The sequence below is a fragment of the Syngnathoides biaculeatus genome, chromosome 7 (assembly GCF_019802595.1).
Source record: "Syngnathoides biaculeatus isolate LvHL_M chromosome 7, ASM1980259v1, whole genome shotgun sequence".
Taxonomy (NCBI): Eukaryota; Metazoa; Chordata; class Actinopteri; order Syngnathiformes; family Syngnathidae; genus Syngnathoides; species Syngnathoides biaculeatus.
In genome coordinates this window covers 11,509,717-11,536,602 of record NC_084646.1, presented here as the reverse complement: position 1 = coordinate 11,536,602, position 26,886 = coordinate 11,509,717, and the positions used below count along the sequence as shown (strand labels likewise).

Below are 26,886 nucleotides of genomic sequence, written 5' to 3'. Positions count from 1 at the left end.
GTGCGCGTTGTCCCGCGGGCTGCGAATGCACCGTCGAGCCGCTTCCTCATTTCAAGTGGAAAAAGAAGTAATGACGTGGAAATATGATAATGCGCGACACTGGGGGAGACGCCCCCGCCCCCCTCCACCAGACTGCCCTCGTGCCCCCCCCCGCCGGTATTTCTTGCAGGGAGTCTCGGCCTTTCACGACTGGACAAACATTAGCGACCGGTCGGGCTTGTTTTGCATCAAAGCGACGCCTCATTAGCATAATTTGAGGATGAGCTCCCGCCTCGCCCCCCCCCCCCCCGACCCTGAAGTCATCCCCCCCCCCCCCCCCCGCCCGTGTTAGCTGCTCGGTTACTAACGGCAAAGCTAACAGCGTTTGCGCGGCTCCTTTCACGCGAAGCGAGCGAATGATTCGACGCGACAGCCGAGGTCGGCGGGAAGGGACGAAGAGCGACGTCGGCGGCGGCGTCATCGTGGCTGACACGTGTCAATCGGCACGTTTCATCCTTGGTCCACTTCGGTCCCCACTTTGAACCCGAACGCCGGCGAGAGGAAAACCAAACGGCTGAAAATGTTCTTGGCCGAGCACGGAGGTGAGCCGATCGAGCGCCACGCGGTTGGCTGAGAACCGGCGGTCTGATGCCGCTGCCAAGGGTGGCAGAGGGGAAACCATTCGGGGGGGCGCGTTTACCTGGAACGGCTTGTCGCGTGCTTTGCGGATCGGGGGGGGGGGGAGGCCGACGGTCACAAAACATCCCGACGTCTGGGAGGGGCGTGCAAGGGTCTCTCTCTCCACTTTGATGGCAGATGAATCGCGACGGCCTCGCCGGCCGGCCTCATATCCACATCAGCGCACATGCGTACGTCACGGACGAAGAAATTCAAGTTGTGACCTTGTCGCCTTCCTAAAAACGCAAACGCTTCCTTTCTATCGTCACTTTCTAAAAGGCTGCTGACGCCCGTCTGGTGGTCCTGCACCGGATGCTCTGTAACCTCCCGCCTGAGGAGTGTGGATCCAAGAATGGCTCCAGTTTTTGATGACGCAGACAACCTTCTATGTGTCCACCCATCCATCCATCCATCCATCCAGGTCCTTTTTGTTACTTTTCTGTGCAATAGCAGAGTAAAAATGTGCAATAATAATCTGATCAAGTTCTTTTTGGCACAAACTGTGCCTTGACTGTAAAGATTTCATCTGAGCTAAATTATCTTCGATCTAATCAATGTTATTTTGTTCTCCGGCTGGGCACTCCGCTTTCCTCCCACTCGAATTTGCCCCGCAGGTGCGACTGTGACCTGCGATCGGCTGGCGACCGGTTCAGGGTGTACCCCGCCGGGGATTGGCTCCGGCACTCCCGTGACCCTCGTGAGGATGAGGGGCTCAGAAAACCGAGGGGTGGCTGTATTCATTTTGCTTTAAGCACCTCGTTGTATGCTCGTTGTCATGTGACGACAATGAAGCCTTTTGATTGATCGCTTGAGGGGGTGACGACGTTGATTTGGGGGGGGGCAGACACGCCCCCCGGAAGTTCACGGTAGCCCATTGCAACTTGACTTTTACAACTGTTAGCGACACTTGCTGACAGCATTTTGTACGTACACATACTGACGATTTGAGTCAATAGGGGGCGCTAAGAAGGCGTTTTACTTTGCACTCTTTGATAAATGAGGAGAGGACTCGCGAAAAGTGTCGCATCGTCACTTCCTGTTTGTGACCGTCAACCGGGACGTTTCCATTTCCGCTTCGCCAGCCAATCGCAGCTGACGTAAGTTGGCACTTTCAATTTAAGGGTGGGGGGGCAAATTCCATACAGGCGGGGCAGGGATTCCAACCCCGCTCTTTTGGTTCTGAATTGTTTTTTTTGGACTCCAGTTGAGGAAACGCGAAACACCCAAAACAGATCAGCCAAGTGGGACAAAAGAAGGAGAACGTGCAGGGAGGGGGGTTGCGGGGGCCCAGCAGAGGTGGCCTCGAACGTATGTGGGGGGGTCTTGCTTGTTAAAAGTTAAAGTCTTGAGCTCCCACTTCCTGTCTGCAGTCCGACTCCCAGGCTGAAGGACTCGTCCTCCGGGCTCTCTCGTTCTTTGCTCGGCGGATCTATTTGGGCGAATACTAACCCCCCCCCCCCAACCTGGGGGTTTGCGGGCGTGCACGTGAGGCGCGTGCGTTGTTGACGTTGGACTGTGCCCCGACGGCCAGCGCAGGTAAGGTTGACCGACACTGGCCAGATGTGCGTGTTGTCGTCGATTCGTTGATGTTGTTGTCGTGTGCGCAGAATGTCACCCCCCCCGCCCCCACCTCGGTCACGTGACACAAAGCGATTGTCCAGATGCTCCCGCGGGACTTGGACTTCGCCAACATTTTTTCCTTTTCTTTCTTCCGCTACGAGCAAATTGGCTCGTGACCTTTGGCGACCATTTTCAATGCTTGAACCTTTCGGCCAATAGCATCTATGTCCATTTTTTTCCAGCTGATTTTATAAAACGCTTCAAATGTTCGCTTTTTTTTTTGAGAAAGTGAGTTTTGGTTCATAAGCGAAGAAGTCCAAAAGGCTTCTGGGTGTCAGGAAATCGACTCCCCTCCCTAAACGTTTAGCCACGTGCTCCATTTGCTAAGCAACAAGGGGCCAAGGGTCATCCCCCCCCCCCACCCCCATGTGAAGTGAAAAACAAAAAAAATAAGAAGGAAGCAAAATTGTGATGAGAATTTCTCCCAACCTCCCTTTGAGACTTCCCCCCGTGACCCCTCCACGACCTCTCCGAGTCCCACCTCCTCGCCCGTGTGGGTGGTCCAAAAATGGCAAAAGTTACAAGAAAGTGAGAAAGTCGTGATGGGCAAGCGAAAAACGAACGTTATTTTTTTTTTGTTAAGCGACTCGCGATGATGTCACGGGGCGAAGGATGTGACGTCACGAAGAATTCACGAGTCCAAAGTGACGGTCCCGTCCCCCGCCCCACCCCCCAAGTTTGCAAAATCCGAATCATCCCAATTTGCCAAATATTTCAAAAACACAATGAATTTGTCTCCTCGCCGAGGGAAGGAGTGACCGAGATGAGGATTTTGCTCGCTCCTGTCTCAGTTCTGGCAGCGTGCCAGACCTCCATGTTTTTGTTTTTGTTTTCTTTTCTGACTCTCCAGCGCAGTCTTGCCTCGTCTTTTTTTTTTTTTTTTTGTGGCAGCAAAAACAAAAGAGCAAGCCGGACCGTGACTGAAGTACACAGAACCGATTTGGCGAGCGTTGCGTAGAACCGCCTCAGCGGAAGTTTCGTCCGTCCTCTGCTGGGCGTAAGTCTCGGTGTCCCACTTCAGGTCCTGAGAGACTCCGTCCCAGCGACTTGAAGGTCTCCACGGTCGGACTCCGTTCCGCAGCAAAGGATCCGTCCTGAAGTCCACGCCGGTCCCTGCGGTCTGGAGCGTGTTCAGCTCCAGGACCGGGACGCCACTTCACACAGTTCCAGAGAAGACCGGAGCGGGTTGTCCCGTGCAGACTCCAGGACCGGGACGCCACTTCACACAGTTCCAGAGAAGACCGGAGCGGGTTGTCCCGTGCAGACGCGAGGTCCGGGTCCGCGTCCGCGTCCGCCTCTTTCTTGTTTGGTGACGCGTCCTCGCGCAATTGGTCCGGGGGTGTCGGTCTTCCTTTCGAATTTGCCGTTTGTTTGTCGGGCCTCCTTCCGCGGATCACAGGCGAAGCCGCCGCCTGTGCGACGTCGTCATCTCGTTGTGTCTTTTCCATCTTCTGGATGTTGTTTTGATCATTTGATTCTCTTGTCTCGTTTTCCCTTTTCTTGTGGTTTCCTCCCCGGACAGGTCCCCCTCCCGACGACCTCGGGGTCCGAGATGGCCGCCTTGAGGGCGCTCCTGCTGCTGCTGCTGGCGGGCGCGTTGTCGCCGACGACCGGCGCCCGTGTGGAGGTGAACGCGGGCATGGAGGTGGCCAGGGGGCGCCGGGCCTTCCTGGGGGCGGAGCATCTGAGGATCGCGGCGGAGGCCGACGCCCACTGCAAGGTGGAGGTGGTCCTGAACGAGCCAATCACGCAGCGGGTGGGACGTCTGACGCCGCAGGTGCGGACGCGCCCCCCCCCCCCCCCGGACGTGCTCGCCGTGGTGCTCTTTTGTCATTTTCTCGTACTTTTGTTCTTTGTCTCGTGTTTTTTGTCGTCATGTTTCCCCCCCCCCCCCCGGACGTGCTCGCCGTGTTGCTCTTTTGTCATTTTCTCGTACTTTTGTTCTTTGTCTCGTGTTTTTTGTCGTCATGTTTTTGCGTCGCTGTTGTCGTTTGTGTGTGTTTTTTTTTTTTTTTTTTTCTTTCAGTGTTGCTCTTTCTCGTTTTCTCGTTTGTCGTCAGGTGTTTGACTGCAACTTCCTGCCAGAAGAAGTCTCGTACCAACACAACGGAAGTCCTCTGTTGAACCGCGACCAAGTCCTACTGCGAGTGTACTGGTCAGAACCGGCCTCCGGTCCCGCTTTGGGCTTATGGCGACTCGCCTCTTGTGTGAAGTGACAGAAGGGGAACGGCGTGCGGTGCGTTTGGGTAGGTTCGGCTCTTCGGAAACATCGGTGGAGTCGGCGCTTTTGCGGATTCGCGTGGCGGACCGGTCTTCGGGCCTGGCGACCTTGGGCACGACCCCGCTGGCGGTTCCGGTCTTCTACGGGCTGTCCAACGCCATCGACGACTCGGTGGTGAACATCCGGAACCCGGGCCGCGCCGCGTGCACCGTGCGACTTCTCGCCGCCGCCGGTGCTCTGACTGCCGGTCGGCTGGTGCGGGACGACGGTGCCCTCCAGAGGACGGGTAGGGTACTGCGGCCGTCGGGGGGGGGGCTCGGACGACCTTCGCCTCGTTTTTCCGCCGACTGACGGGCGGTCGTCTGCGCGCCTCCGGGCGCGACTTTGCTCACATTTTGTGAACTTCAGAATGTTTAAGAGCGGCACTTCTCCTCGCAGGGTTTGCTACTTGAAAACAAGACGAGAAAGTTGTCAAAATGTCTCTCGGCGCCGTGCAGGTCGCGAGGCGCCGTGCCCGGGAAAGAAAGCCTGCGCCAGCGGCACCGAGGAAGCGGGCTTCCTGAAGACCGGCTGCCGGGACTTCCTGAGTTCGGGCCTCAAGTACCGACACCTGAGCCCGCCCTCGCCCGACCTCGACTACGTCGCCGTCAGCGTTGAACTGAGGGAGCAGGATGGCGGGACGCCGCTGGAGGTACCGCCGCGGCTGGCGAGCGCGTGCGTTGGCGTTTCCCCTCCCGGGCCGACTGAGAGGCTCTGAAGATGGGCGTCTCTCAGCTGTTGTCACGGCGGGACTCGCCTTTTCCAGTCAGCTTTGACAAAAGTTAGCCAAAAACGAAAAAGGTCAACATTTGATCATTTTGCCCGCAAACCACGACGGGCCTTTTTACGGGAGGCGTCGTTTACGTCCCCGGTCAGCGAGTTCCCAAAAATTCACATTTTCCACACGGAGGGCACGCGCGTACATTTTTTTTTTCACGGGTTCGACGGCGCCGCCTGAACTCGGAGGCGGGTGGGAAAACGCTCCTCAATTTGGCCGATCCCAGCGCAGCCCTTAACTCGATATTCGAGTTGATATTGTAAAACAATCCAACGAAAACCGGCTGAGGCTTCCTTCTCGTACCGCACGAAAATGTCACCCGACGCATTTGGACCAAACATTTTCCACCGGCCGTCCAGCGCATTCGTTTTTCCAACAACTGAGTGAAGGCTTCGAAGGTGCGGAGGTTAGCGGGACGCCGACGCTAGCTGCGCGCGCGCGCTAACCCTCCGAGCGACGCCACGGCGGCCCGCTCGGTGTTCAGGAAGCCGCGCTTTGGCAACAGGGTCGGGGTTAGCGCTAACCCCTCCCCTTCCTGGGATCGTCCACCTGCCGAAACGGTGTTTTTTTTTTTCCTATCGAGACCGAGTCTCTGTGGTTGCCGGTCCGCATCGTCGGGGCGACGCCCAACCAGCCGCCGCGGGCCGCCTTCGTGGCGTCCTTCATCCTGGAAGTGGACCAGTTCATCCTGACCCCCATCACCACCGCCGCCTTGGACGCGGAAGACCCCGAGACCCCGAAAGACGGGCTGGTGTTCAACGTGAGCGCCCCGCCCCCCCGAGGCTACGTCACCCACCTGGACCGGCCCACCGGGCCCGTGGGCTCCTTCACCTGGACGGACCTCCACCACCTGAAGGTGGCGTACCGGCCGCCCAACAGCAGCCGCCCCACGCGCGACAACTTTCGGGTACGAGCGCCGATGCTATGTTGTTGTATGTGTCTGCACGCGTTGCACCACCGTTAGCGTTCAAATATCCTTTGCTACTTCTGATGCTAACATTAGCGTCTGAAAGGCATTTTTTGTTCATTGTTTGTCAACGTTAAGCCAGGGGTGTCAAAGATACTAGAACCAGGGCCTGCCTCGGGGGTCAAAGGGGGCCCCTCAGGGCATTTTGACTTCGTTCTGACAGCATCACTGTACCCCTGCAGCACTGCGAGTTGCTCGACGTGGCTGGGGGGGGGGGGGGGGGGGGCAACGGCCGTGGCAGCGCATGCCTCCATCTTAGCTATCAGCTATTTTTTTGTCAAGTAATTCTGTGCACTTCGGCAGCGCCTCGTGGGGCCAAACGAGCCGAACGTCTTTGTGAGACCTTAGCTTCATGCTAATTTGATGCTTGCTAATAGTTTGGGCGGGACTGCGAATGTTTGGGCAACATAAGTAAGGAAGCGAAAGTCTTGCGAGTTGTCACCTCTGGCCGAGGCTCCTCTCTTGTATTTCATTTGGAGAAAAGGATTGATGTCGAGTAGTCACCGTGTAAAAACGTCCCCGTGAAGCAACTGAAGGATGTCTGAGGACGGGGCGGTGGGGAGAGCGTCAAGGCAAAACGTGTATTGCTGCCTCGGATTCCATTTTTAAGGCGCGCCTGCCGCACCTTCTCGATCACGACGCGAGGAAAAAGGGCAGCGTCGGGAGTTCCTTCCCCAAATTGACATTTTCACCGAAGCGGTGGCAACTCCTCAATTTGCCTCCAAGAAGTTTGTGGGCCGCGGCGTCCAATGTTGCGCATCGATGGCGCCCGCCGACGTTTTTGCATTTGCGGCAGATGGAGTTCCGGGCCATAGACGCGTCCCACGCGGCCAGTCCGCCCCTGGCGCTGCACGTGTCCATCAAGACGGCGGAGACCAACGCGCCGCGGGTGTCGTGGAACACGGGTACGGCTCGGAGGAGGGAGGAAAGGGGGCGGATCACGCGAGTCCAACCTGCGTCCGCTCAGGTCTGGACCTGCTGGAGGGGCAGTCGCGAGCGATCACGTGGGCGGAGCTGCAGATCGTAGACCGCGACGACGTCGACGACCGCGTCTTCCTGGTGGCCGTGGACGGGCCGCGGCACGGACGCCTCAGCGTCAGAGGTGAGAGGCCGCCCGCGTTTGTGCGCGCACGCGTGACTTTGCCCGTTGCGTCGGCCGACAGATTGGCGGGTCACACGCGTGGCGAGCGACATCCGAGTGGCTCCGAGGCATCGTCGTCGTCTTCGGCGAGTGACTTGTTTTCGTCGGCGGTTGAAAGTTAAAAAGCAACCTAAACTTTTGTCCCGGTGGGCGTCGTCGTCCCCCTTTTCCAGCGTCTGACGCCTTCAGCCAAATGGACGCGTGTTGGGCGCCGTGCCCGTCGCCGCCGCCCTCGGGACCAATTCCCGACACGGATTTTTCCACTTAGTACTTTGAAATGTTGTGGCAGCGACCAGGAATCGAACGGCCGACGCCACCTTCGGGGCCCAATTACCGTGGCGTAGCGGGTCCCCTCGGTGAGTTTGGGGCCGGCGGCCGCGCTCTCCCAATCTGTCACGCGACCTGGGCCTGCTGTCCTGGCACGCGGGCGGCCGCCGGGACGGTCGCGGCGTCGGCGCCAAATGGGGCTCGTCGCTCGCTAATTGAATCAAGGTGCCAAAGCGTGGGCGGCGACAACACCGGCTGGGGACACGTCGCGCCCGCACACTTTTTCCTTTTTTTTTTTTTTTTTTTTAATAGTTCCGGCGATAGCGCGCGCAGGTCCACTCGGCCTTCGAGCGGCCGAGCCGGCGAGAAGAGCAGCGACCGCTCCAAAGAAATGGAGTCTATGAGAGGCTTCGGAAGGAAGTCTCTTGCACTGTGGGAAGCAACGTTTCTCACTTTATCCAATAATTGACAAATATCAATCGCTCTGGAAAAGCGCACAACTCGCCATTTCGCTACCAAAGAGTACAAATGAAAACGAGCTCAAGTTAGTGTTTTTCTTTTCCCGAAGGGGTTTGTCGGTTTTCATTGCAAACATTTGCATAAAGCACCAACGGGGAATTTTTTGTTGTTGTTAATTAACGTCGTTCAAGTCCCTCCCCTGCAAAGAACCCGAAAAAGATCACCAACGGCGAGCGGTCAGGTTTCGGCATCGGAAGTGCCGCAAGAAGAGGGCTTGATTCCCGATTTGAACCAAACGCGGCGAGCCCTGAACAACGCCGACAGCCGCAAAATTCGCTCCGTCCGCCAGGGGGCGCGGTCCGTGACGATTGTGCAAATGGCGCAGAAAAAATGGTGACGACGGTGCCTTTGCGAGCGCAGGGGCGAAGGCGTTCACGTTCAGCGTGCGGGACCTGCGCGAGGGGGCGGTGGTCTACGAGCACTCGGGCAGCGACACCACCCACGACCGCGTGGTCTTCCGCATCAGCGACGGGCGCCACAGCGTCCGCCACAAATTCCCCATCAACATCGTCCCCCGCGACGACGCGCCCCCCTTCCTGGTCAACAACGTGGCGCTGGAGGTCCCGGAGGGCGGCGCCCTCAGGCTGGACCCGTCCGCCCTCTTGGCCTCCGACCTGGACTCGGACGACGAGCGCATCCTCTTCACGGTGGACGTCCCCCCGCGGGCCGGCCGGATCGTCGCCGGGACCTCCCCCCGCGATCCGGGTGAGCTTTTCTGTGTGTTGGGGGTGCCGGGGGAGGTTAGTTTGGGCATGACGTTTGCGTACGGTACGTCTGCGTTGATTCCTTCTTCGTTTTTGTGGGCTCAGGCGTCCCCGTCGCTGCCTTCCTGCAGCGCGACTTGGTCGGAGGTTCGATCTTCTACCGACACTCCGGAGACGAAATCTTCGAGGACTCCTTTGACGTCACGCTGGCCGACGCCCAGACGCCGCCCAACCTGTCGCACGCTTACGTGAGTCCGGCCCCAGGAGGTGATCTCCGCCGCGTCCCCTCGAAGCCGCCGCAGCGGGCGAGCTGGCGGCTTCCGAAATGTCGTTAGCTAAGTTCCGCGCGATTGCCGGGAAATGTTGAAATGCGACAAATGAAACGTTTCATTGAATCGAGCCAGCTGAGAAACGGAGCTGACGAAGCGATGCAAAAAGATGAAAGTTTCTCAGTTGGCTTGGGGGACAAAAAAACGACACTTTAGAATTGGCTGATGGTGTCGTTTGGGTCGAAATAAAGATTGCAAAATGTCCGGGAGAAAGAAGTTCTCGGAGAGCCACATTGCAATTTCGAAGGTCTCCCAGGTCCAGACCGCTTCCTTCCTTCTCCGGCGGGAAACGATCCTGCGCCAAGTTCGGTCTTTGCAGACGTTTCCTGTCCGATGATATTTTCTGCTCCAGAGGCAAAGCGTCCATTTTTGACGTGCGTGCGGTGTTTCAGACGGTGGTGGTGCGCGTGTTCCCGGTGGAAGACCAGCTTCCCGTGGAATCTCCCGGAAGGGTGCGCCACGTGACTGTCAAGGAGACGCAAGTGGCGTACATCACCCGCGCGCACCTGCACTTCACGCACCCCGAACACCCGCAGGCCGAGCTCACCTACAACGTGACTCGCCCGTGCTACAGCCCGCGGCATCCTGGGTAATTGATCCTGGACCTGACGTTCCTAAATGTCCCGGAGAACACACAGGCGGGGCCCGGATTTGAACCCCGGTCCTCACGACTGTTCCGTTATCGCGCTAACTGGGTTAGCTTAGCTCGGTTCATCTTTGTCTTTGCATTTTCTCCTTCGTAGCTTTTTTTTTTTTTTCGTTTCGCCCCACGGAATGTTTTTGCCCGTGCGCTCTGCCAGGTTGATAGACGCGGGTCGGCTCTTCTACGTGGACGGCGTCGCCGCCCCGAGGCGGGACCCGACGGCGCCGGCGCTGAAGTCCTTCACGCAGGTGAGTGAGGACGGACGGACGGACGGACGGACGGGCGAGGCGAGGCGAGGCGAGACGAGCCCCGGCCGGCGCTGACCGTGATGTTCCCGGTCTGCGGTAGCACGCGGTGGACCACCTGAAGGTGGCCTACATGCCGCCCCTGGAGGACATCGGACCCGACCGGCTCGACGTCCAATTGGTATTGTCGGTCAGCGAGCGTCGCGGAGGCGCCGTCGCCGGCGTCGTCTTCAACATCACCGTCACGCCCGTCGACGACCAGGCGCCTCAGGTCGGTCCGTCCCGTTTTCCCCGTCTTGTCCTTATAATACAGTCGCCATGGTAACGTTTCTCGCAGTCGTCATAAAAGAGCAAATTTGTCTCCTAGTCCGATCGACATTATCGGCTGTCGGATATTTCCATCTTGACGACGAGACCCGAGATAAGATTCGGAGTAGATGTCGCCGGTCGGGTCGGAAAATGCAAAATATCGTCCGATGCCGTTGAGGCCCGTCCGATTTTGTTTCAACTTTCAGAAGTTGCCAAGTGGCATTCATAACCCAAAAAGATGAATTTAAGCCTACTCTTCGTTCGTGGCAGACGTGAATCAAGAACTTCGACGACAGGAAGTGGCTTTAAACGACGGCGACAAGGCCGACGTCCTCGGTCCGCTTCTGGAAAGCCTCGTCGGGGACGGGATCGGACGGACGGCGACTGTGCCCGTTTTGTCGACGTGGCGCTCGCGACCGCTTCAGGGAGCCGTCGGCCTTTCGCCCCAAAGCGTGCCGGGATGAGGTTCCGGAGCCCCGCGACCCCGACCTTGGGGCCGGCCGTGATCTGGGCCGCTCATCCTCACGAGGGTCGCCGCAGCCTATTCCTTAGCTCTCCCTGAACGGGTTGCCATTGTCACCCAACCTTCACACACCAACTTGAAACTTCACACTTTGTAAGCTAAGCTAAGCTAAGCTAAGCTAAGCTAATTGAAAGTAGTTGAGTGAGTCAGCGCTTCCTAACCCTCCATGACTGATTCTGGACGACGCACTTGGCTCTGAATAATGAAGCCACAGTTAGTGCATTCTTTGTGCAAATGTCAAAGTAAGTTGTTTTGTTCAGGATCCGACGCTCTTTTGTCCGGTTCCTCTCCCGACAACGCTGACGTGCGGCTTTGTTACTTGGTTACGTGGCCTTACGGGGACGCGGTTGGGCCGGTGTAGCGCTTTGTCGCGCGAGATTGTGGCGTCGCGTAGCCTGCCGTTCTGTTGTGTCGCGGGATACGGCGCGCGCTGACGCCGGACGCGTGCGTTCAGGCCTTCAGCAACTTGTTGCGCGTGGAGGAAGGCGGTTGGGCGTTGGTGACGGAGGAGCACCTTCTGGTGCGCGACCGCGACACCCGCTCGGCGGCCATCGGGGTGGAGGTGGGGCGGGCGGCCCGTCGCGGGCGTCTGGAGCTGCGGGGGCGGAGCCTACGACGCGGAGACGCTTTTACGCTCGCGGATCTCCGAGGACTTGCCGTCAGGTGAGGACAGCGCCCCCCCAAAAAAAAAAAAAAAAACCCCAGCTCAGCTGACCCTGCAACCCCCCCCCCACCCACCCCACCCCCCCGCACCACCACCAACCGCCGTCACAGGTACGTCCACGACGACTCCGAGACCGCCGAGGACGACGTCGGGTTGCGCGTGACGGACGGCGTCAACGCGGTCGACGTGGACCTGCTTGTCCAGGTATCGCCGCGAGTCGTCTCACTTTGAATAATTCCCATTGAAATATTCCCTTTTGCAAAAACGCACTGCAATGAAAATGGACAGCTCCAAAGAAAGGCAACCCGTCAAATTCCACTTGGCAACGACTTCCATATTTAGGATGACCTCAGGAAATGATATTGAAAGCGCGGCGCTTCGACCCCGTTTGCCGCCGCCAGGTTCTCCCCGTGAACGACGAACCCCCCCAGCTAGGCGACGGGCTCCGCGACGACCTGCGCTGCCCGGAGGGGGGCCGCGTCCAGGTGACGGCCGACTACTTGGCGGCCACCGACCGGGACAGCGACGACGCTAAGCTGAGCTACACGCTGGCGCGGCGGCCCGCCAGGGGCGAGCTGCGGAAGGGGGGGCTTCCCGTCGACAAGTTCTCGCAGCAAGACCTCCTGCGGGGTCTCGTCTTCTATGTGCACACAGGTGAGGTGAGGCGCCGTTAAGTCAACACGCTAACGCCGTCTTTAGCTCATATTGCTAAGCTAACGCATTTGAGCGTACCTGAACTCATTTCTATGCTAATACACGCTAACTTCACCTCATGTGCCGAAGCTAACACACGTGAGCTACATCATCGTCATGATAACTTTGACTAATTTCGCAAAGCTAACACACCAGAGTAATGCCACATCACTCTTTGGCTAATGTTGCTAAGCTAACCCATTGGACCTTTGGTTCATCCATCCGTCCGAGGTACGTTCTTTAGCAGGGATTCGGCGCTTTCCTCAGCGACTTCATCCAGGTCTTCTGGTGGAGTGGCGGTGGTGGTGGTGGTGGTGGTGGTGGGGGGGGGGGGGGTCGGTGACCCTGAAGTGCGTGCCCTACGCTAACTGTGGTATAAAGTTGCTAGGCTGAGAAACCAGATGTGCATCATCAGGCTAACTTGGTTATGCTAACACACCAGTTCTGCCATCAGGCTTACTTTGACTTATATTGTGAAGCTAACACATGTGAGCTACGTTTGTTAGCTTGACACACCGGTTTTACGGCACCGGGCTGAAAATTTTAAGCTAACACAGCAGCGCTTTGACATCAGCTACCGTTGCTAACCTTTCTAGATCGTCCTGTTCATTTTAGCTAGCATTCCTAAGCTAACACATTGGAGCATGAGCTGCACACTGACTTTGGCAACTGTTTCTAAGATAATACACCAGCCCTATGGGATCATGCTACAATTGCTAAGCTAAGACACCAAATCTGCGCCGTCCTGCTAACTTTGGCAAACCTTGCTCACGTAACGCGTCTAAAACACGTCTGTTGCCTCAATAAAGGTTTGCTAACATTGCGCTAAGCCAACACACCGGCATCGGCTAACGTCGCTCAGCTAACAGCGTTGCCGAACGAGTGGCCAGGCCGCCGTTGACGGCGCGACGTCCTGCGGTCGTCTCCAGGAGGCGAGATCGGCCCGGTTCCCGCCTCCGACGCCGTCACGCTCGTCGTCTCCGACGGCGACGCGGGCGGGACCGACGGCTGCCGCTGCGGCGATGCCCCGCCGGTCCCGCTGCACGGCACGCTTCCTGTGTACGACCTCAACGTCACGTTACTTCCCGTCAACGACAAAGTTCCCGCCGTCATACTGGGTGAGTTTGTTTTGTGCGCGCGTGTTTGTGTGCACGTTTCAAGATGCTCGATCGACACGTATCAGCGGCAAACATGCTGTACGTCCTTCTGGGAAGGAAGGAAGGAAGGAAGGAGGGAAGGAAGGCAGGAAGGAAGGAAGGCAGGCAGGCAGGCAGGCGTCCTATTCCCCCCCCCCCCCCCCCCACGCTCTTGGGGAGGGAGGATGGAATCGGAGCCAAGAAAGGAGGATTGAACGACCTCACAAGCGCTTTGTTTGTCATTGTTCACCAGCGTGTGCATGCGTGTTAGTACTGAATCAGAACACCAAACCCGTAACAAAGCTCGGGTTCGATGCCCTGGTGATCGCAACAGCGGTGGAAAAAGAAACGCCGGCCCGCGGGGACGGAAGGGTGAGGAAAACAAGCAAACCTCCTCTGCTTGTTTTTCTTGCTTGCTTGCTTCTGCGTCGTCGCCGTTTCTTGAGCGCTTTTTGAATCAAACGCGCAGTCTCGGCCCTCGCCCGCCTCGAAGACGTCTCGGCGCCGTTAAACTTGACTATTTAACCCTTTCCTGTACAGCGAGGGAAATCAGCGGATCCCAAAAGCAGGAAAGAAAAAATCATCAATGTTGACCTCAAAAAGTAAACCGAGGAGGAAGTTTGTGTTGCCCCCCCTCCCCAAAAGATCTCCTGGTTCGTTTGGAAGAGCTGTTTTGGACCTGAGAGCGAGCGACGGACGGATTGGTCGCCAATCAAAATGAAACCGTAATCCCGTTTGCAGGACAATGATGATGAAAATGTTGCTGCGGGAAAAAAGAGGAGGAGCTTGATGGCGCTTGGACAAACAGGACTAGTGCGCCCCCCCCCCCCCCCAAAAAAAAAAAAAAAAAACCCCAAAATTTCGACTTGGCTCTTTTGTCGTTTCCTGAGCATCACATTGCAGGAAACCTCAAGAACCCAAATCACTTTTCAAATGCTTGACAAACGCGGCTAACAAAACACTCGCGTCTTGCTAATGTGGCTAACGTTGCGTCTCGCTAATCTAGCGTGAGCCAGTTGGTTAGGGGAGAGTATGAAAGCATTTCTTATGCAGACAGACGAAGATTTTCTGTTATTTTGGGAGGGACGCCGGTTGGGCGCCTTCATCCAAGACGCTGAACAAACCGCAGGGGCGTCGGTGCTGGCGGCGGACGAGGGTTCCCGGGTGTGTCTGCGCGGGGGCGTCCTGGGGGCCTCGGACCCCGACAGCCCCCCCGAGCAGTTGACCTTTCACCTGGACGCCGACCCTCTGCACGGCTTCCTGGAGAACGTTCGGCCGACGCCGGGACACGAGAAGAGCAACGCGGGAATTCCCGTAGGTGTGTGCGACCTTGGCTCCCTGGTGAGGATAAGCGGCCAGGATAACGCCCGTTTTTCAGAGTCGTTCGGGTTGGACGAGTTGACGTCAGGCTTCATCAACTACGTCCAATCGGAGCACGAGGGGGCGGAGCCGACGGCGGACCAACTGCTGATCAGCGTGAGCGACGGCCTGCATCGCTCCGCCTCCGTTCCCGTCTCGGTCGTCATCAATCCGACCAATGACGAGAAGCCGTCGCTGCGGCTCGCCGACTTTACCGTACGTCATCGCCGTGGCGACCGCCGCGGGCGGGCGCACCCACCTGTCCGTATTGACGGGGGCGCGCGGGGCTTAGGTGAAGGAGGGGGGCGCCCGGGAGCTGACCCCCTCCCTCCTGGATGCCTTCGACCTGGACGCCCCTCCGGACGTGCTGACCTTCAGCCTGACGGGGGCGCCGGCGCACGGCAGCCTGAAGGCGGGCGGCCCCGAAGGTCCCGGCGTCGCCTCTTTCACCCTGCGGCAGCTGCGGCAGGGTAGGCCCCGCCCCTTCCTGCCGATCCTCGAGTGGGACCTCATGTCTAATATTCCAGATATGCCGGTGTGCTATTTCATAATGATTGCGATCCGTCACTGTCGCGGTCTCGTCCGGGCCCGGAAGAGGAGCGGCGGCCTGGCTCGTTTCCGTTCCGAGAAGGCCGAGACGGCGTCGGCGATGCGTCTCGACGTCCCGGCAAACGGAATGTTTGACGTTTTCAGGCCTGAGGCTGTGGTACGCGCACGACGGATCGGAGGCCTCGGAGGACCGTCTGACTCTGCATCTGACCGACGGCGTCCACTCGCTGAGCGCCAGCGCCGCCGTCAGCGTGCTGCCCGTCGACGACCACCCGCCCCGCCTCCTCAGGTACGTCCGCCGGGTCCGCTGGCCGGATTCGCTTCGCGTCTTTCCCGATTTTTTTTTTTGGTTGTATTTTTGGTCTGGCGAGCGTCACGGCACGCGGAATGTTTCAAAGTGTTTTTTGGCCGGGAGCGCGACGTTCCTGCGCTGCCGTGCGGAAGAACGTCGTTAGCGGCGAGTTGGCAGGAAGTGGCCGTCGCGGGGGCGGGGGACGGAACATGTGGCGGGTCGCTCTGCTTGAGTGGGCGACCGCTCCGACGATGTTTTCATTTGAATGAGTGATTGTGAATTTGCACCCTTCACTGGCTTCCTCGTCGCGGACCCCCTCCGGACCGGGGCGCCGGCACGGGTGCTGTCGGGCCCGAGCAGGCGGAACAAACGCGAAGGAACGCGTGCGCTTGGCAGATGCCCGCCGCCGCCGCCGTTGCCGCGTATCGCGCGTCCTGCAGGACGAAGGCGGCGGCTGGCGTTGTTCCTGCGTGGATTTTACTTCCGAGTGAAGACGCAGACAGACGCTTTGTCGTGTGTCTCCCCCCCTCGGCCACCCGCACCCCCCCGGGGGGAGGGGGTTAGGATAGGAACCGGCTGTCGTGACCCGCTCGTCAGTCCAGCAGCTGCTCGTTTCGTGTCACGCCAGCGCGCTTCCCGCGTTAGGGTCACCCGTTTCCTTGCTCTGCTCCGTTTGCCGCACGCACTTCCTGGTCCCACCTCCCGACGTCTCCGTCGCGTCCTCCAGTTTTCCTTTGGACTTTTTTTTTCTTCCGTCCCGTTTTGTGGGTGGGTTGTCCGCTCGTCAGCTTGGCACGTCTCCTATTTTGGAGCCGTCAACAAATGAAAGCAGAAGTGCGGCCATTTTCACTTTCAAGCCTTTTTGACGGCCCGCGTGGAACTTCTTCAAAGACGGCGGCGCCGGTTTGACCCCGCGACTCACGATTTCTTCCGTTTGACTGAGCGCGCGTGATCAACGGCCGTCTTTCCGTTTCAGGAACGCCGGCGTGAGGGCGGAGCCCGGCGTGCGACGGGCGCTGACCGCCGCCCTCCTCCGGGCCCACGATGCCGACACGTCGCCGCGGAAACTCTTCTACCTGCTGGAGGCGGCGCCGCGTTTGGGAAAACTGCATCTGAAGGTCGGCGGACGCGCTCGCTCGCTCGCTTCCTCCTTTGTTTGGCGTCGGCTTCGCATAGTTTGGTTCTTCTCTTCCCCGTTCACTTCCTGCTTTGCTTTGTCCATTTTCGGTCGCTTCCGCCACTTCCTGTTCTTCACCTTCCCGCGTTAGCTCGACTCGCCCGTCGGCCTCTCGTGTTTTGCTTCCTCGGCGGCGTGACGAGCGTTGTGGCCGTCTTGCGGTTTTCAGACGAGCGAAACGGACCGGACGGAGCTCGCGGCGGGTCACAACTTCACTCAGGACGACGTGGACGCTAACCGGCTAAGCTACACGGCGTACGCTAACGCCGGCGCCGACGGCTTCCGTTTCGGCCTCAGCGACTTGGTGCACCGGAGCTCCGCCCACGTCTTCAACGTCACCATCCACGCCGCCCGCAAAGGTCAGAAGCGGTTGACGGAAGGGAAGGGGCGAAGCGTCTGTTTCCCGTCGTGGCGCTGCGCCTCGTCCTCGTCGTTGTGGTCCGCTTCCTTTTTCGCCCCTCCCGCTTCCTGGTTGGCTCCACGTACTGGTTTGCGTTTGCTCCTTTTCTTCGTACCGGTTTGCGTTCTCTTCTTCACGTGTCCTCATCTGCGTCCTCGTAGTCTTGACTCCTTTTCTCGTACGCGTCCTTGTTTCCTTCACGTGGTTTGTTTCCGTTTTCCCCCCGCTCGGCTTGGCTCGCCTTCATGCGCTTGTCACGCGCTTCCCCGTCGCAGTCGGCAGCCGTCAGCGTCTGCCAAACACGCTGTCTTGGCACGTTGGCGCCGTCTCATCAATTATTGACGCCGACGCGGATGCGCCCGCGCCTCGGGACCCGGACTCTTCTGGTGCCCGTTGCGGGGGGGGGGGTGAGGACGGAAAGCGACGGGCGAGCTCAATTATTGACAAGACGCGGGAACCCTCCCTCGTCACGCCGCTCCCTCGTTTTCTCAGTTTGAGCTTTGCTTAAATTGTCTTCCTCGCCGGCTCGGCTCGGACCCCCCCCCCCCCCCCCCGCTCGGCGGGCCAGGCGACATCTCCTTGTGGACCGGCGCCGTGCCCGTGGCGGAGGGCCAGCGTGCGGTGCTCAACACCGACTTCCTGCGGGCGGCGGACGGCGGCGGGCGGCCGGACGAGCTGGTCTACGCGGTGACGGCGGCGCCGCGCCACGGCTTGCTGCACGACGTGGCGAGGCCCGGCGTGCCGCTGAGCGCCTTCACGCAGATGGACGTCGCCGCGCAGCGCGTCTGCTACACGCACGACAACGGACACCGACACCACAGTGACGCCTTCAGGTTAGTGAAGGGAGCGCGGCGCCGCCATGACAGGTCATAAAAGCAGTAAAAAAAGTTTTGGTGTCTCCTCTCTTGTGACAATAATAATAATAATAATGTTGAACAGACACAAATGCAAACGTCATTGCAATGTTCCAAAATATTGCGATATTGCGGCGGCGTTGCTCATTTTTGTCCACAATCATATCACACATCCTTTTCCATATTGGCGGATTTGGATTGTTTTTGTGGTCAAATCAACATTTCCTACCTTAAAACCGAAAAGAAGAAGGAATAAAATGCGTCGTCAGGCCGTCATCTGCGGCGGAACCTCGGAAATCCTCGGTCGCGCCCCCTTCGGGTCGGGGATGAGATTCTGCCCCAAGGTACCCCGGGCTCTCGTTCACGAGCGAGGGAAGAACGGAACCGGCACTGATGCGGATTTTGGATCGCTCCGTTGCGGTGAAGACGGAGCGAAGTCGGAAGGCCGAGCTCTCGATGGGTCTGCGTTCCCGCCCTCGCCTCCGGTCGCCGGCTGCGGCTCCCAAAAACAAGATCCCGGATTCCGCCGGGCCCAAATGAGTTTGCTCCGCAGGGTGTCCTCCGCGTCGAGAGGAGCCAGATGAGGTTTCGGTCCGATCCGGATTGCCTCCTTGAGGCGGTCCGGGTACGAGACCCCGAGGTCGACCCGGGACACGCTGAAGAGACGACGACGTCTCTCGGCTGACCCGGGAACGCTTCGATTACCCCCCCGGCCCCGGAAGAACCGGATCAAATTCTGGCCCCCCCCCCGATCAAGCCGCTGCCCCGTGACCCGACCTCAGATAAGCGGGAGAAGAAAATGGACGGGTGGACATCGGATAAAACGAAGACAACTATTCAAAAAGGAAAAGTCAAAAAAAAAAAAAAAAAGATAAATCTTAATGCAAGGCAGCACAGCGGCCACGCCCACCGGCAAGAGCGTCGTGGGGGGGGGGTGCATGTTGCCGTGACAACGGATATGACGACCGGTCACATTTCGCGTAGCGACAACAACGTCGCCGATGAATGCGGCCCGCGACGCTTTGTCAGCTGATTGGCCGCAGGGTCGAGATCCAGATTGTGTGCATGTGTGGTTCGTGTTTGACTGTACACTTTTTTTGATTTGTGCTTTTAGTTTTCATTTTGTCATTGACTTTTTTTCCCCCTTTTAAACGTTTCAATTCTTCCTCTTGAAAAACTTTGAATCGTGTCAAGCAGATTTGAAATGCGATAGATCAAAACTTGAGCTTGGTACATTTATGTGCGTAAATTTGCGCGTTGGTATTTTTTTGTTTTTCACGTTTTCTTCTGACTGCAAGTGTGTTTTGTTTTGTTTCTGTCTGACTTTGTCTCCGGTCCGGTTTTGCGTTTCAGCTTCGCGGTCAGCAACGGCGAGCGGTCGCGGACCGGCAGCGTCCTTTTTTCCATCCAGGCGGCGGACCGCGTCCCGCCGACGTTGGAGGTCAACGCGGGCGCGGCGGTGGCGGCCGGCGGCACGGCGGCCATCACGGCCGAGCACCTGCGGCTCAGCGACGCTCGAGCGGCCGCCTCCGACCTGAGCTTCGCGCTGGTTCGGCCGCCGCGTTCCGGGAGCCTGCTGCTGCGGGGCGTCCCGCTGGGCCCCGCCGGCGTCTTCACCCAGGCGGACGTGGACGGGGGCCGCCTGGCTTACCGGCACGACGGCGGCCCGGCGCCGGACGACGCCTTCCGCTTCCTGCCCGGGGACGGCCGCGATCGAGGCTATTTGCGGTTCGGACGGCTGAGGACGGAGCCGGCGGTCTTTCGCATTCACGTGAGCAAAGCGCTCAACTCATTTCGCCATCAAAACAAAAACGATGTCAAAAGCTGTTATATTTGCAATGTGCAAATTTTCTCGGATTTCAACGTCACGTCGACTCCCTTACGGGGGGGGGGCGCAAATCGGACCTCGTGAGCGGGGCCCCCGCTAACGTCCATTTGGGGGGCGGGTTCCCGAGACGAACGTGGAAACGTCGGCGCCCGTCTCGGTGGGCAAAACCTTCCCGTCGACTTCCGAGCGAAGTCGTCTCGTCGCTCGTTTCTCAAGCCGTTTTCCAAGAGGTTGACTTTCATTTTTATTTTTTTATCTCCCATCTCCTTCGCCGTAATCGTACAAGATTGCACACAGCCGCGTACTGGCCCCGTTTCGGTCTTTTGGCACGCGGACTGCGCTCTGAGGACTTTTTGCGCCGCGTCACTGCAAGCCAGCAAAAGACAAAAGGGGCGTCTTCCAGCTTCCTTTCCAGTGCCGCGGGATCGTTTTTGCTTTTGTCGTCAGCACCTTTCTGCATTCAGCTAGCAGAGACGAGCAGCCCGTTTGAGCCGCTGACCGAGAAGGGTTCCCGTCCGTTCCTGCCCTCAGGTGCGGCGCCCGGACCGCTCGCCCCCCATCCTGACCCGGTTGGGGCGCCCCAGCGAGGTGGTCCAGCTCAGCGACGGTCGGCGGGCGATACTCATCACGTCCAGACATCTCCGGGCCGCGGATGACCGCGGTGCGCCCGAGCGGCTCCAGTTCGCCGTCGTCACGCCGCCGCGCTTCGGACACCTGGAGAATATCCACACGGGTAAGATGGCCGCCAGATCGTCTCGGGCGCTACTTCAGAACCAGAATCCTCTCTATTTGCGAAGCCCCGATTTGCCTGTGGAGTCTAACCCTGACAGATTTAGTAAAAACTCCTTGCTCGTTGTCGGGTGTCACGTCCTGAGCCGCTTCCTCTCGCCTCGCCACCAGGATCTTACGTCCGAGGCCGTTTCACGCAGCGAGACGTGGAACGCCGCTCGCTGATCTTCGTGGTGCCGACCGACGTGGACGCGACGGACGACGACTTCCTGTTCCGCCTCAGCGATCCGGCGGGGAACGCCGCCTCGCCGCAAACGTACCGTACCGTGCCGTGTCGTGTCTTTGGCTGTCTGCTACAGTGCAAAAACCGGAAAGTCTTACCAAGAATGATCTTAATTCTAATCAAAAGTCCTTCATATCAAAATGAGCACGCAGAGGACACTTCGCTCCAAAGCAAATAAAGACATTTCGTTGGTTAGGTCAAGTGGAATCAGGTCAGGTCAGTTTTGAGACTTTGGATTATAAACATCGTTGGTAAGAGTTTTGTCTTTTTCTGCACGTCCGCAGCGCTAATGACACGTTGCAAGTGGTTCGGGTAAGGTTCACCCGAACCACTTTGCCAGCCAAGCGCACTCAGCAATTTGACTGAAATTAGTTTAGCCACTAGCATAGCAGCTAGGCATCCGTGACGAGCGTAACGCGTCGGGTGTCGGCCGCAGGCTGCGTGTGTCCTGGTCCCGCATCGAGCTGTCGGCCAGCTGCTTCCGGACCTGCGAGACGGCGGAAAGGCTCCAGATCGAGATCCGACGGCGCGGGACGAGCGCCGACCCGGCGTACGTGGCCATCCGGGTACGAGCAGATCCGCCGAAAACAAAACAAAACCCAAAAAAAACCCCACCAAGCGGTCAAAAGAAGCAACTTCAGTGTGGCATCTTCTGGCAGGTCCAGGACGGGACGGCCGAAGCGGGTCGCGACTTTACACACAGCACGGCCGCACTGATCCAGTTCGATCCAGGTGCGACCGGAACGCAACTTTCCCATTTATTTGCCCCATGAGGGAATTAAGATACTTCAGAGTTTGGGACGGACGGACGGACGGACTGGGTTTGTCTGTCATCCCGATCCTCATCCGTCTCAACGTAAAAAATCCAATCGGATCAAAGAAATGCGTCGCGAGCCAGCGACTCGGCGGTGACGTGCGCTCGCTCTGCCGGCCCGCAGGCGTGCATCGCAAAACGTGGAGCGTTTACCCGGAAGCCGACGACCTGGAGGAGGGCGAGGAGAACCTGACGGTCACGCTGGCCGACCCCAAGAACGCCGTCCTGGGCCGGACCGCCTCCGCCAGGGTGGAGATCGTCGACCCCAGGGGAGGTGAGGGGAGGCGATGCGATCGGTCGCTCGCTCGGGTCACAACGTGCGTTCATCGCAGCGGCTGGTTCCGCGCGCTAGCGTTTTGCTGCCTTCCCGCGAGTCGCACCCTACTCAAAGTACGAGCACAAACCTCGAGCGAACGTCCGATTTTCTTCTTAGGATCAGCGCAGTCTCTCGAGATTTGAAATACAAGACTTGATCGCGGTAGTCTCGTGAAAGAGCAAATTTGTCTTGTCGCCGAGCCGTCCGCTACGGGTCGGCCGACATATTTACAGTTGTACGTCAAAAGATGCCAGAATACCCAATACGTATGTAGCGGGCACGATGGTGCGCCGAGTAATTGACTTTTTTCACGGAGCCGATCGATGGCGTCGGCGAGTTGCGGCGTCACATCCGATCTACCGATCGGCACGCAATACAAACGATCGTCCTCGCCGTTCTTGTCGGAAAACCGCAGACCATCGACGCGTTGGCGTTCCTCCCCGACAGGACGCTGCGACCTCGGCGCGGCCCCGCCTCCTCCTCCCGTCGCCCCGACCGCGGACGACTCGGTCCCGGATGTGGAGGCGGAGCTGATCTGGGAGAGCGCAGCCCCTCCCCGCGGCGACGTCCCCGACCGCAGACACTCCGGTCCAGGAAAACCGCCGCAATCCGGAAGAGCACAGGAGGAGGTAGCGAGGGGCGCTGGGAGCGCCGGACTGGAGGTAAGCAGACCTGCGTTGGGACTCACTTCCTGTTCGGGAGTGGGACCTCAATCAAAGTTCTGCTCTTCCTGTGCTCAGGCGCCGTTTGCGGGAGCGAAGCCGGACCGGCGAGTCTGGACGGTAAGACGCGGCGCAGACTGAACCAGAACCGGATCCAAAAGTTGACAAAAATACAGGCCAGAAAAACAAGAAAGGCACACCCAAAAATCGAATCCAGTGAACAACAATGAGAATAGGGCAAGAAACTGAATCCCAAAAAATGAATGCGATCCAAATCAAAACAAGATCTGAGCCAGGCGCAAACAAAAAGCAGTCCAGAATCAAATTGGTCCTTATGATGAAACGAGAATGATTGGCGGTCGTCTCCTCCGTCAGTTCCACGCTTTGACGTCCCTGCGGGAGGAGGCGCCGGCGGGACACGAGAGAAGGAGGCGGAGCGACGTCGCCCGGCGCAGAGTACTTCCAAAATGGCCGCCTGCTCGCGTGTTTGGGAGAACGGAGGGAAAACACGAAGATGCCACCTTTGATCGTCTTGAAAATGTGCAGCTCACCCACGTGTAAAGAGAAAATCTCCAAAAATTTATGGCTGGTTTGTTTTCCCCCCCCCCCCCCCTCCTCTAAGTTTCGTAGCTACTACTCGCGCCATACAAAACGTCGGCCAAGAATTTTGTGGGCCAATGTATGAAGAACCGACGCGTCCAGGCCGTAAACATTTGAAAGAGACTCGCGGGTCACTCGAGTAGTTCCGTGTGCAAAAATCTGCACAAATGGCAAAAATGGCGGAAGCGAAGCCGTTGTCTCGTCGACTCTTTACTGCCCCCTGCTGCGAGTCAGCAGTAGAGCCAATCTTGGAACGGGCCTTTCACGACGTGCCTTCGCAACGCTTCGTTTCTCACGTACGTGCATCGGTACGCGCAGAAAGAGGTCACTTCTTCTTCTTCTTCTTTTTTTTTTAAATTCAGAAAACAATGTTCTCAATTCCGTCAAATCCACTTCGGAAAACACGCGACGTTTGTCAACATTTGGATGAGTGCGACGCTCGTCCGTGAAGTCGGTTCATAAAGCTGCAGCTTTATTATTGACGACAGTAAAGCATCTTGCAAAACTCCCCTCGCCACTTAAGTGGGAAACAAATCGGAAAGGTCGAAGCAAAAACCAAAAAAGGACCAGTCCGCCGTCCTCTTCTGACTCTGGTGGATGGACAAAGTCAAAGCTTGTTCGCTCGTTTTCAAACCCAAGACCAGCAGGGGGCCCGGATTTCGGGCGAAACGTCGCGTCCTCGACCGGCTCCGGTTCTGCCCGGAGTCAAACGGCGTCCCTGTGGCGGCCCGGGCTCACTGGCTGAAAATGTGCAAAGGGGAACAGAAACGTTCTGCAGGTTCCGGCACCAAATTTCGCCCAGCGTTTGCTTTGAATTGCACTGGCCAGCAGTCGTCGTCCATCCGCTGTTCGGCGAAAAGCTAGCTGAGCGTCAGTAGCAGCTAACGCGGCACGGTAGAACTCGGTCGGGCCGGGCTAGCCCGTCGCAAGGCCGGCAGAGGAAGTCAGCGCGGCGGCCCAATTGCGGTCCCGCCGCCGAGGCACAAGCGCTGCTCGCGCGCAGGGGCTCCAGTGCCGCTCGCTCGACGAGCGACCCTCCGCTCAAGAGGCGACGTCGGTTTCGTGCCGGCCGGCTGCGACAGGAGAACCCTGGTGTCTGTCCGCAGAGGACGCGCGCCAACCCGTTCACTTTTCATACTGAACGTGGTACGCCAGCGGCCCGGTGACGGCGAATCCCAGGTAGAAGGAAACCTCCTCGGTGCCGCAGCCGGACGGACGGGAACCTTCGAGGGGCCGTAGTTGGCGAAGACTTGGCCTTGCTCGACGGCGCCGGCGACTCGCCGCTGATGTCCTTCTCCTTGAAGATGTCACCGTTCCGCCACGGCTGCGAAGGAATTTCTTATCCGGGCCGGGCTTGGACACCGGTCTCTTTGAGTCCGACGTCATTTCCCAGGTAGAAGAACGCGACGGTGCTTCTCTTGTACGACAACTTTGACAGATGCTTGCGGGACGAAGCGCGAAGGTACGTCCGGATTTCAGAAGAGTTTTCCTCGGCGCCGGGCAGTACGGGTCCGGGACGCTGTAATTGTGCCCGACCACCTGCAGGGCCTCCCGCAAAAGACCGCCCAGCCGCTGGTAGCTCTTCACCAGCTTGGACTTCGGATGCCAAAACGTAATTGAGCTTGACCTGAACGTTCTGCTTCTGCTTGACCGTCTGTTGCGAGAAGTCGTAACTTCCCGTCTCCCCGCGGGACCGGTCCAAGTCTTGCAGGAGGCCGGAGAAGGTGTCCGCTTGGTGCTCCCCCAGGCTCAAGTGGAGATTCAGTTTCGGGTTGTCTTCTTTGACTTTTCTCGGCTCCTCCGGCGACGTGTTAACGAGATCCCCGTACTTCTTAAAGTGGTCGCGGACGGTCCGGCGGTTGACCGTGTCGAACTCAAAGTTGCCTTTGGTGTAGCTGAAGTAGCAGTTGAGGAGGTCAAACTTCTTCTTGACTTCGCGAAGGCTTCAGTTTAAGCAGGAATTGCTCGTGGTCGTCTTTGCGAACGCCGTCGACGGGAACGGTACCGCTGAGGAAGCTGCGAAAGTACTTTTTCGTCGGGGGAGAACGGAAGCTCGGCCAGGATCTTTTGCGTGACACTTCTCTGATTATGCAGCATTTTTTTTTTCCCCGCAGCAAATGAATGACTCTGTGGAAATGTTTTCCCTTCCAGAAAACGCAAATAGGTTTTTGTGTGTGTTATTAAAATGAATGGTGCCGACTTGCAAAAAATATTCAAGCGAAGAATAATAACGAGTTTCATCCAAGCGTCAAGTGCTGCTTGGACGTCGGCGAACGAGAAGTTCGTTCCCGAGGACGATTATTTGCTTTTGGGGGGGGGGGGGCAAAGTCCGAAGACCACCACCGATGATGATCGAACGCGACGCCCTCCGACATGTTCTTCTCACCCGTCCCTTTCAAGCCAAAGCACCAAGAATTGAGAAACGCAACGTTGGCAACTTTTCTTTCCGACTTTCGAGAATCGACGAAGTAAAAACAAAAAAAAAAAAATGAAGGTTGGAAACTTTGTCGTTTGTTCTTCTCACCTGGTTGAAGGCCGCCATTCGGGTCACTTTCGTTTCTCGCCGACTTCACGGAAAGGGAAATGGGCGGGGCCAAAGGAGGAGGGCGGGGCCGACTCGGCAGCTTTTTTTTTTTTTCTCCTCGCAGCAAATCTTGACGTCACCTTCATCAGTCCATCCGTGATGATGATGATGACGACGGTGACGACGTCCCAATGGTCGCTTTGTTTTGCATTTTGCAATTTTGCACAGACGAGATGCTTTTGTACGGTGGCCTGGAAGCGCAAAACAAACGCTTTAACCTAAATGAGCGTTTCCCAAGGCCACCGTACTTTTGTTCCTGCAATCATTCAAGCGACCGCTCAACGACCCCCCCAACCCGCCCTCTTTGTTTTCAACACATCAACGAGAAAGAAGGGAGTTTCGTCAACAGTTCAAATATGAAATGGCTTCTGGCATGGGGGGGGGGGAGGAAGGCCAGCGCGATCGTTCATTTGCTTGAAATTAAGCAAAAACAGGATTAGCTTGCTACGATTAAATGAAGCGGGGGAGAGATAAAAAAAAAAAAACAAGATAATTTTCCATTAGAATGAGAGGGGGGGGGGGTCAGTTAGCCTTTGACATCATATACTTAGAGAAAAATTGCAGATGAGCTAGACATGCCCTAAATGTCAACCATTGCGGAAAAAAAACCTCAATTTTCAAGGGGAAGAAAAACATTGTCTAAAAAATAAATAAATAAAAAAAATCATTAAACATATAATTCCAGCATTACAGAAAAACACAATATTCTTGGATATATTTCTTTTTCGCTTGGGCAATATTCATATTTGCAAGGAAAAAAGAAGTTGCAGGGCTGGACGGTGCCAGAATGTTGCATTTTTTTATAGTCAAATAAATCCAGAAAAAGGCTTGCCAATTTCCTAAAAAAGACATTTTTCTATATTTCAGTTGCTCAGTCCCAGAAAAAAATGTTCTATATTTGTTTTTAAACATCCTCCCCTAAAAAAGTTGTACATTTTTGAGAAGCAAATTGTAGGAGTCATCTTTCAGTAACATTTTGAAAAC

The 26,886-nt window shown here is 57.5% G+C and overlaps 1 protein-coding gene across 6 annotated transcripts; it reads left to right on the top strand.

Annotated features, from left to right (window-relative positions):
- The first annotated feature begins 1,736 nt into the window (after positions 1–1,736).
- On the top strand, positions 1,737–23,311 carry frem1b (Fras1 related extracellular matrix 1b). Of its 6 annotated transcripts, none has more exons than XM_061824734.1 (34): positions 1,737–1,754; positions 2,028–2,193; positions 3,800–4,054; positions 4,338–4,432; positions 4,528–4,784; positions 4,996–5,189; positions 5,899–6,222; positions 7,079–7,187; positions 7,250–7,384; positions 8,570–8,914; positions 9,019–9,161; positions 9,635–9,831; positions 10,043–10,133; positions 10,234–10,401; positions 11,417–11,625; positions 11,737–11,830; positions 12,028–12,280; positions 13,182–13,437; positions 14,585–14,769; positions 14,834–15,030; positions 15,107–15,284; positions 15,508–15,652; positions 16,632–16,773; positions 17,002–17,191; positions 17,801–18,065; positions 19,440–19,857; positions 20,446–20,647; positions 20,815–20,959; positions 21,363–21,492; positions 21,586–21,658; positions 21,865–22,014; positions 22,504–22,718; positions 22,797–22,838; positions 23,094–23,310. In XM_061824734.1, the coding sequence occupies exons 3-34, from the start codon at positions 3,830–3,832 to the stop codon at positions 23,277–23,279; spliced, it is 5,958 nt and encodes a 1,985-aa protein (XP_061680718.1). In that variant the 5' UTR covers positions 1,737–1,754; positions 2,028–2,193; positions 3,800–3,829; the 3' UTR covers positions 23,280–23,310. The 6 variants fall into 6 exon arrangements, 5 of the variants coding, with proteins under 5 accessions (XP_061680718.1, XP_061680717.1, XP_061680719.1 ...); XM_061824733.1 differs by lacking the exon at positions 1,737–1,754 and adding an exon at positions 3,299–3,548 and having other exon boundaries at positions 1,821–2,193; XM_061824735.1 differs by lacking the exon at positions 1,737–1,754 and having other exon boundaries at positions 1,823–2,193; positions 13,249–13,437; positions 14,585–14,773.
- The last annotated feature ends 3,575 nt before the right edge of the window (positions 23,312–26,886 follow it).